Source organism: Odontesthes bonariensis, chromosome 6, assembly GCF_027942865.1.
Source record: "Odontesthes bonariensis isolate fOdoBon6 chromosome 6, fOdoBon6.hap1, whole genome shotgun sequence".
NCBI classification, from domain to species: Eukaryota; Metazoa; Chordata; class Actinopteri; order Atheriniformes; family Atherinopsidae; genus Odontesthes; species Odontesthes bonariensis.
In genome coordinates, this window is record NC_134511.1 from 9,018,303 (window position 1) to 9,028,823 (window position 10,521).

Here is a 10,521-nt window from a genome sequence, read left to right on the forward strand (position 1 = left end):
ATCACGAGTCAGGATATTACCTTGAACAGTGTATGATCTGTACAATTAGTTGAGTGTTATCTCGCCATATAATACCAGACTGGGGGTCTGCATTGAAATGAATAATACTTTTTTTTCGCTTAACATTAGCTCAGTAAGCTAAATTGCTAATTTCAAATTCTTATCTGGGACCCCACATGATAACTGGTTTGGAGCTAGTTAAGTGTTATCTCATCATATAATACCAGGCAGGGGGTCTGCATTGAAATGAATGACACTTTTTTAGCTTAGCATTAGCTCAGTTAGCTAAATTGCCTAAGTCAATTTCAAATTCTTATCTGGGACCCCACATGATAACTGGTTTGGAGCTTATCGTTGTCATTAAAAATTAAATTTAAAATATATATATATTTTAAACTATCTTAATAATAATAATAATAATAATAATAATAATAATAATAATAATATATTTTATTTATAAAGCACTACATCAACTTAATGACCTCAGAGTGCTACATTTTAAAACTAGCATTTAAAAAACAAAACAAATAAACAAACAGAAAAATAATTTTAAGATTTTTCAGTTAAGCTAAAGGCTTTTCTAAAAAGGTGAGTTTTATCACACCCACTGGGCACTATGGAAGCCCATTTCCGCCATAAAAAAAAATAAAAGACCAACATGAAGTCATAATTTTGACTTTCTATCTCATAATTATGACTTTGAAAGTCAAAATTATGACTTCCTGTTGGTCTTTTATTTTTTCTTCCATGGCGGAAATGGGCTTCCATAGACTTCCATAGAGGCAGAATAAAAACGACTAAATTAAAAAAATAAACTCAGATTCAGATGAGCCATTTGTTATAGCAACAAAGTGCGTGCTCCTGTTTAATAAAGGATCTTAGCAGGAAACAGGAAAACAGCCGGGCAGCCACTTCCGGTTTCCCCGCCCACAGTCAGCTGTCACTACGCTGTTTGCAAACAGAGCCGTTCTCTGAGGGTCCCGTGGCTCCTGCGAAGATGGGGGAAAACGACGACGGCGACATCATTGAGCACCACGTCGAGGAGGAGATGGAGAAGAAAGGCGAGAGGAGCCACACGGCGTCCTCTTCGTTCCTGGAGAGCGTCACTCCGTCCGAAAGAGAGGGCCACAGCAGCACCCAGTCCTCCCACAGACTGCTGGCCTACAGTGATGCTCTCATCTCCATCATTGCTACAGTCATGGTAAGACGCCGAGAATAACGCCTGAGTCGCAGCGTTAGGTAGTCTGCAGGGTGATGATGAGCAGAAACCGATGAGCCAGGCTTCAGGCTGCGGTGACGGGAGCGATGAGGATGGATCAATGCAGCCACCGGTGGCGGAGGATGGATGACGAGCTCAAAGTAAAACGCAGCAACACTGCAAAAAGTAGTGCGCGTACAAGGCTTTACTAAGATGTCAGCAGCAAGTTAAGAGCCGAGTCAAGATTAGATTAACTTGATCTTCAAAAATAAAAGTTCAGTATAAATTATTAACATTTATAAATGTAAACTGAAATGAATGTGTGGGCAATGCAGTGAAAGGGTGCCCTCATATGAAAGCCTAAAAACAAAAAAAGTCCAAAATCTATTTGTCCATTTATATGAACCTTCATTTAACAGACATGAATACAAAGAAAGGATTGTAATCGTCTTCACTGACCAGCTTCACTCATGGAATATAAACAAATGGAGGATTTGCTGCCCATACATTCAGGAAAAGCTGGAAGAAAAGTTGCCAAATTAAGGTCACTGGTCTTGAAGGCTGAACTTGAGATGATTATGCATACTTTTGTTTCCTTTCGATTAGACTACTGTAACAGCCTTTTTATCTGTTTTAATGAGAAAGACCCGGATCGTCTCCAGGCTGCACAGAATGCAGCTGCACAGTGTTTAACTCGCACTAAGAAAGGAGCTCACATCGGCCCAGTTTTAGCATCCCTGCAGTCCATTTTAGAATCCATTTTAAAATACTGGTCCTTACTTTGAGAGCCCTACATGGTCAAGCCCCTGCATATATCTCTGATCTGATTTATCACCATACATCAGCCCTTACAGTATGGTCTTTTTCGTCTTTTATGACTTTATAATTATTCATTTGTTTTATTGGTGGCGTTTTCTTATAATTGTTTTTTTATGTATTTGATTGTAAAGCATCTTTATCTGTGAAAGGTGCTATATAAATAAAGTTTACTTACTTACTTACTTTACGAAATATAGAAGTAAAAGTGTTTGGCAGATTCTACAATCGGCAGATGAATTAGTGACAGGTGAGGATGTCAGGATTGGGTATAAAAGGAGCTTCTTTCTAAATGTGTGTCATGCCACCATGATCGTTACAGCCACGTGGGCTCAGGGGAACCTCGAAAACTGTCTTCACTCAGCAGCCAATGTTCAAAGAGAAACTATTGAGCAAGACCACTTTAAAAGATTACAAGAAAGTCTAGAAATACAAAGAAAGCAGGGTTGGATAAACGTGCCGTATTGTACTCAGTTGACCTGTAGTCACACATGTTTATTATAATTACTATTATTATTATTTACCCTACTCTTCATACTGTAGATTTGTTTATAGCTGATGTTTATTCTCTATTTTTATTCTATTCGCTTGTTTTTTCTTTAATTGTGTACATATCTTTTATACTGTACGCTGTTGCAACACAATCATTTCCCAAATTGGGATGAATAAAGTAGCTATCTATCTAAATTGTGTATGACGTCATGTTTGAACTGATATTTCTTCTAACACCTTCTCTTTCATTCACAGATTTTACCTGTTGCTCACACCAAAGTGGAAAATAATGAGGTAGTGTTTCATGATATTATGATGATATTGCAGTTTTCTCTGAAATGAAAACGTTGCGTCTGGTTGCAGGAGCTGAGGGAGAGCGTTCAGCTTCTGCTGACAACAAAGATCGCCGTTTACCTGATGACGTTCCTCATCGTTACCGTCGCATGGGCGGCTCATATCAAGTAATTATCGGAACCGTTTCAAGCTTCACGTTGTTTTCTTCTGTTGTTCAAACTGCAGCGGTTTTCCTTTAATCTTCACAGGCTGTTCCAAGTCATCGTGCACATCGATGATTGCCTCGCGCTGCTCAACCTTGTGAGTTCAGGATCGTTGTGCGTTCACGATTTACATTTTGATTCATCTTCTTTTTCGTTTAAGTTTTAAGCTTATTTATAATTTCTACAGAAATACCAGTTATGCAAATCTTGTTTTGGACTGAAACTGTTTTTTTCTGTGGCGTTGACGTTTCCTTCATTCTAACGGGAAGTTCTGCTTTCGGTTCTATTTCAGGCCTGCATGATGTTGATAACCTTTCTGCCATACACCGTGAGTATGAGTCCCTCCAACTGTTCACCACATCTGTCACAAATACAGGCGCAAATTTACTGACCGCTCTGCACTTTCTTTGCAGTTTTCTTTGATGGCCACTTTCCCTGAGAACATCCTGGGGATTTTACTCTTCTGTGGTTGTGTGATGGTGATAGGAGTCATTCAGGTGAGGCAGCTGAAGTGTTTTCTAATCCTAATCAAACCCTCTTCCACACCGTGTATTAGGGGTGGGACGATGTGCTTTGGTCACCATTCGATTGTATCACGATTCTTGAGAACTGTGATTCGATATAATCAGTATTTGCAATTTTCTTCCTCCTTAAAAAACAAACAAGTGGAATCATACACTTCTAGAATGAATGTGGTTCCCATAAACAATGCACATCAGTCTGTGTCAGTCAGTCCAGCAGCTGACATTTATTTCAACTGAGACAAAAAGAGGTGATGTCATTTTTTTCAAGGTCCTGTTTGAAATGCAGCTTTTATGGCCTTTTCAAAATGGCCTCGTTAAGTGCTTTTCAATCGAGATTCCCATTGCATTTTGGGATTCAGCGAGAACCAAAATGGAGAAGACATTTATGTCATTTTTATCAAGGTCCTGTTTAAAATACAGTTATTATTGCATTTTCAAAATGCATTTTGGGGCTCGTTAAGTGCTTTTCAATCAATTTTCCCATTGAATTATATAATTAACATATATATTACATAGCTATAATTAACATGTTTTAAAGTTTACAGTTACAAAATGAATTGAAATGTCCACACAGCACAAATGTGGGCTATTTCAAATTTATTTTTAAAATATTTTTATATATATATATTTTAAATTTTTATATTTTATATATATATTTTATATATATTTATTTTTTAATATTTTTTATATATATATATATATTTTTTTAATATTTTTGGGGACTTTTATGCCTTTAACGGACAGAACAGTTCAAGAGAGACAGGAAGCAGGGGGCAGAGAGAGGGGGAAAGGCATGCAGCAAAGGGCCGTCCGATGCGGGACTCGAACCGAGGCCAGCTGCAGTGAGGACTATAGCCTCTGTACATGGGGTGTCTGCATAACTTAATGTGATGAATTGATTAAGTTGTTCTGGACACGGATATGACGTAATATAATCGATTCAGGGGAGAAAAATCGATTTTTAAAATCATCCCATAAAAAAATTGTGATATGTAGATGAATCGATTTTTTTCGCCCACCCCTACCGTGTATACACTGCTCAGTACAAAACCCACCTCCTCGGCTTTTCTGTGTTTCTCCAGTCGGTGATTGTGTTGTACGCCTTCAGCCGGCCCTTCCTGCTGAACGAGCAGATTCAGATCTCAGAGAACCGGACTTTCTATAAGCACCACATCCTCAAAGTCATCATGAGGGTTCCCATCATGTGCTTCTTCGCCAGCATCTTCTCCTTCATCTTCTTCCAGCTGGTCAGTGGCGCTGCTTTTCCTCATCAGTTATTTGATAATGGCCCATTAAACATTTTAATGTCAGTGGACGATTAGCTGATAAAGGTAAGGTAATATAAGATAAGAAGACGAGTGAAGGTTACGATTAGAATGTATTAATGTTGAATCCTGCCTCTAATAAGCAACTTATTTTTAGGTCACTCTGGAGCGTCTGCACAGGCCAGTTTCTGCCTGATCCACTTCACTCTTGCCCACACATGAAATTGCACATTGTTAGAAAACTTTAACACTTTATCAGCAGTGGCTCTTATAAATAAGGAAAAAATAATCAACTGCATCTTCTCTGTGTTTTGACTCATTTTTATGCGCTTTTCTCTGACAAAAATCCAGATGAAATGTGTCAAACTGAGCAGAGACTAGGGGTGTGCAAAATAATCGTCATGACGATGCATCACGATTCTAATTTTCGCGATCTACTGCATCGATTCTTGACGCCAAGTATCGATTATTTAAAAAAAATAAATAAATAAATAAAAAAAATTTTATGCCTTTAATGATAGGACACATGCAATTGATGCATTTCGCTGCAAGGGATGTTTGCAATATTTATATATATATTTTTTATAGTTTTATAAAGCCTATGCACTTTTTTTTGTCTGTACTGATCGTCCCTATTTTGTTATTTTACGTTTTATAAATCCTATGCACTTTTTGTGATGAGCGTGTCCAGTAATATTTGTTTTAATGGCAATACCTCCAAAAGTTGTTTCAATAAATACAGTTATGAATTGATTATCTTTGAGTTATGTATCAATTGAAGACACTATCCAGATCATACACAGCCAGTCAGCCACTGGTAATGGCTGTATTATTTTTTTTAATTATGTTCAGTGAAAATATCGCAATGCATCGTGGTGCATCGCAATAATTCAAGTATCGTGATGCATCGTGATAGTATCGCATCGTGGCATGTGAATCGTGAATCGTGATTCGAATCGTGACTTCTTTGCCAATACCCACCCCTAGCAGAGACTAGGGCTGAGCAATTTTATCAATACTGCGATATCTATCGATATTTTGTTTCCCGATAAAGTATTGATTTATTTTAATTTTTTTGGCCACGAGTATCGTTTTTTTTTTTTTTTTTTTAATTATTATTATTTTTTTAATTTTTAGATTTTTATTTATTTATTTATTTTGAAGCTTTATTGAAAAGTCAGACGTTCCAATTTGTGAAAACACAGAACATTAATGTAATACAATGCCAGGGGGTCACATTCTACAAACAGTCATAAATTAGTTCACAAAAATGTTATATAAAGTGCACAGCCCTCACGTTTGTTTCTGTTCGTCTGGCGGTGTTGTCCTTCCGTTTCAAAGGACGGACCGCCAGTCCAATCAGCGACGATTCATGTCAAATCACACTGTCCCTTTTTTTTTCAGAAAATGATGTAAGTGCATCGAATCGAATCGTTGGCTGAATATCGTGCATCGTATCGTGAGATTCGTGTATCGCTACAGCCCTACCAGAGACGTGTAGATCAAACATATGTGCAACAATAAGTAAAATGATCATTGTCCACATTTTCAAGTAGCATTTTCAAACCCATATTATTGCGCTGTAATTCAGTCAATTTGGCTCAAACTTGATGAAAAGAATTCCCCCATGACCTTTGTTCCTTGTGAATTCGTGAAAAGTCCTTGTTGGAGTAAACATAGAATGACATAGAATAAAAAATAGTTTCACACGCTCTTTTGTTTCGGAAAGTTGCGATGAAACGTTTTCATTCACGTGCTTGGATGCATCTTTTTTCATTTTTGAAGGAATAAAGTCTCAATTTTTATAGCTTAAAGAGCGATGAGTGGAGCAAAAAACTGAAATAGTTTCTGAACGCGTGTTAAACCAGAAATGACAAAACCAAACCTCACTAAAAACACCCACCTGTTGCCTTCCTGTGCTTTAACATGAAGGTTTGTGAAACTTTTCTTTTATCCGCCAGTCCTACGTGCTGTTAGCCATCGTCATCTTCCTGCCCTACATCTCCCAGTGCTTAAAGTGGTGTCGCAGCAAAGCAATCGGTAAGCGCAGGCACACACACTGCTGCTTCTCTCTGGCCAAGCGTACCTTACTTCCAGTCATAAACCCCATCTTGTCCTTTTCAGGTCATGTGGAGGAGACTCGAGACTCCATGTTGTTTTACACCTACCTGCCCAGTGAGCCCCTCAGCAAAGAGCGGGTGGAGGCTTTCAGTGATGGGGTCTATGCCATTGTAGCAACACTTCTTATCCTGGACATATGGTTTGTTTGACCTTATATATATCCTTGAATAGGTTGATGCAGGATGGCCGTATGTCTGCCCGTTACTTTGACATGTTTTTAGTACGAAATCCTGATCAGTTTTGTACAAAAACATCTGAGTACGAGGTGTATTTGTGTGACAAATGTATTAAAATCCTCGGCTTCTCTCCTTTTTAGTGAAGACAATGTTCCTGACCCCAAAGTTGTGCAGAAGCAGTATGGCGGCAGCCTGGTAGCGGCTCTGCAGGACTACGGCCCGGAGTACCTGGCCTACTTTGGTTCCTTCGCCACCGTCGGCCTCCTCTGGTTTGTCCACCACTCACTCTTCCTCCACGTCACCAAGGCAACGCGCTTCATGGGCTTGCTGAACACGTTCTCTTTGGCATTTGTTGGGGGTTTACCTTTGGCCTACCAGCTGACGCACGAGTTCCCGCGCAACTCTCACAACGAACTGGAGGCCATTCAGATTAGCTGCGTGATCATTTTCTTCGCCGGCATTTTTCAGCTCTCCATTTGGGTGGTCGCTCTCCACAGTGAGCGGGAGACTCTGCACCCGTACGTATGGTACGGTGGACGTGAGCATGTCTTCATGCTTGCCAAACTCGCTCTGTACCCCTGCATTGCTTTGGGGACATTTTTCCTAACGTGCATTTTGAGTAGATTCAGCGCCTCCATATTCCACCTCATGGAGATTACGGTGCCGTTTGCTTTTCTGGTGCTGAGGATTTTAGTGCGCGTTGGGTTGGCGCTGCTGCGGCTGATTTTCTGTCCCGAACGGCCTGATCTTAGAACGGTTGTGGAGGAGGAAGTGGATGAAACGAGAATGCCATTTAACGCTCTAGTTACCTAGCTGACGTGCAGTGAGCTGACAGAGCTGTGGGGCATTTGGTGCTGAAAGGCTTGGCCGCTCAAAGAGCTCCTGCTTAGATTTGGCCTCTCATCAGGAGCCACATGGGGGTTAAATTAAGACCAAAATTGGAAGTGCATTGCTCACTTTTTACCTTTTAAATTTTGAGAGGGACTCGGCACAGATGGGATTAAATACAGCCACCCATGTTGAAAGAGAAATACGGATGCTGCTGTAGAGGTTAAGAAAACACTCGTTGGAACAGTGTGTACATACGGCACTCAGACAGACAGCCGAAACACAATCATTTGATCATATTAGCAGCATCTAATGCTGGTTTGATAGTCTGATCTGTCTGAGATGGCTTGTATTGAGTTGATAAACAGGCATCAACATGTTTAGTCAAATCTTTTTTTTTTTTTTTTTGTGTACAGTCCATCCAACAGCCGTGATCAATTTTTACGCTCTAGTCTTTTAGGACACATCGAAATCCAAAACAAAAGCTGAAGGCTTGAGTATCTCTGGTTAAAATGTGTGAAAACAAGAAGTTGTTTTCACACAAAAAGAGCTGACTGTACAAACAAAATTCCAGGACTAATTAAATTAAATTAAAACACACTTTCACCAACACTAAGTGCTATGGAACTGAGGAGTTCTGTACTGTAACAAAACAAAGAAAACCCTGTGAAATGTTTCCCATTTTTGCTTCATTTGTTTTAGCATTAAAGGGACACAGTGTTTTTTTTGTGGAGAGGTTTTACCTGTGAGTAGTCAGTGTCAGACAGCAGTCAGAGCGCTCGCAGTTCAGAGAACCAGAATGACTCGGGAAGGAAAAGCTAAGCCAAAAGCTACTCGGAAGGGGACCATGAGAGAAGTTTTCTGCATCGTTAACAGCCAAACCTTAAAGAAAAGAATGCTTTATTTTGGGTTTTCACACTGCATCACTTCTGCATCAGATATTTGCTGACTTGACACTGCACCATCTCAACTGTGGGAACATCTTAAAGACCCAGACCATGTAACTATTGAAAAAGTGATGCTGTGTAAACATCCACCATATAGTGTTTGCTCAAGCTGCTACAAAAGTGATGTTTGAGTAGTTTTAGTTCCAAAAATGTGCTCTTCTCAGAGCCCCCATCTGAGCAGCTTTTAGCTTGGGCATCATCCGTCAGACACTGTTGTCTCAATGCTTTTTCTCCTTGAATCTATTCAAGGAGGCCTATTTTTTTTTCTTCTTCTTTTTTTTTAACCTCATTCCTTACAAACTGGAAGTGAATGGATTCTTCTGTACTCGCTGGTAAACACATCTCCTCTCTTCATGTCTGACAGATTCATTCCCTTTTGGTATTTCTTTTTACATTCAATCACCGGTTATGTTTGACACATTTTGGGGACAGGGGTTATAGTTTCTTGACTCTTTAATAAGCAGACTTTGCACTTGAATCAGACATGAAGCCATGTATGTAAAATTAGAACAGAGACGGATTGTGCTCGGCCGTTTTCGACTTTGCGTGGTGAACTGACAATTCTGAATCCGTATTCACTGCCCACTATTATGAGAACCCCGGAACAGATTCTGTTCACTGGGTAGCTCGATAACAAAACAGTGTGTTTCTGTGGAGTAGAGCTCCAACAGTGAAGCCACCACCGTCCTGATGAGCTGCTCATCATTTACACATTTCTGTTTGAATACCGAGTCAAAGGGGGCTGAAATCTGAGATGCACTTTAACTGAAACCTGCCAGGAAAAAAAACTTTTTTTGTTTGTTTGTTTGTTTTCAAAAGATGGCACTGAATGTGTATATTTTGTATTTTTTGCTGTTTTTTGTCCGTTTAGCTCAGGACTATGTTCTACTTAATTTGCAAACTTGTATTGGTTTCGTTTAACTGCTTATTAAGATGTGTAATCATTCTTTGGTAAGGAAGTCAGCATTTGTTTGATCGTATAGAGAACGCCCGTCCATCATGAAAGTCACCGTTTGCCAAAATGATGAGCGTAAAAATACATGTGATATTTTTGTCCCAACAGAAGTGACTGTTTGCGCGTTCCAAATTTGTAATGATCTGAACTTGGTGGCGTGTTTATGGAGCTGGGTCTTTGGGGAGTAACGGAGGATCCCTGCAGGTGTCTGTAACGGCTGCATTAACGCAAACACACCATTTGCTAATTTTTAAAAATGTTAAAAACCAAAAGTGTCGAGCTTTGTTTGTGAATAAACCTGAAATGTGAAAGTGGATTTATTGTCTCGTTATTATGAAAAAAATAATAATAATAAATTAGGGCAGGGCGAGTTAACTCTTTAATTATTTAACATCAATAAATATTTTATCGCGCATTATCGCACGTTTTTTTATTTATTTTATTATTGTAAAAGTCTGTTGCTGTCTGCTGTGGAACCGGAAAAGAAAGTAATCGGCGGATCCACCAAACATGGAGAAGGGTACGGAACGTTTACTCGGCCATTTTCATTTTAAAGTTCTTCCAGACGGCGGAGTCGACAGAACCAAAGTCATCTGTAAACACTGCCAAGTTGAATTGTCTTCTCAGCGTAGTAGTTCCAGTCTAAAATATCACTTAAAGGCAAAACACACAACTGATAGCAGCAAGTCATTCAAGGAAACA

The 10,521-nt window shown here is 39.4% G+C and overlaps 1 protein-coding gene across 1 annotated transcript; it reads left to right on the forward strand.

The window, feature by feature from the left end:
* The first annotated feature begins 916 nt into the window (after positions 1-916).
* tmem175 (transmembrane protein 175) lies at positions 917-10,130 on the forward strand. Its single transcript, XM_075467252.1, has 10 exons — positions 917-1,201; positions 2,762-2,800; positions 2,870-2,967; positions 3,049-3,100; positions 3,296-3,331; positions 3,417-3,500; positions 4,610-4,774; positions 6,754-6,832; positions 6,917-7,052; positions 7,230-10,130. Exons 1-10 carry the CDS (start codon positions 998-1,000, stop codon positions 7,900-7,902), a joined length of 1,566 nt encoding a protein of 521 aa, XP_075323367.1. The 5' UTR covers positions 917-997; the 3' UTR covers positions 7,903-10,130.
* The last annotated feature ends 391 nt before the right edge of the window (positions 10,131-10,521 follow it).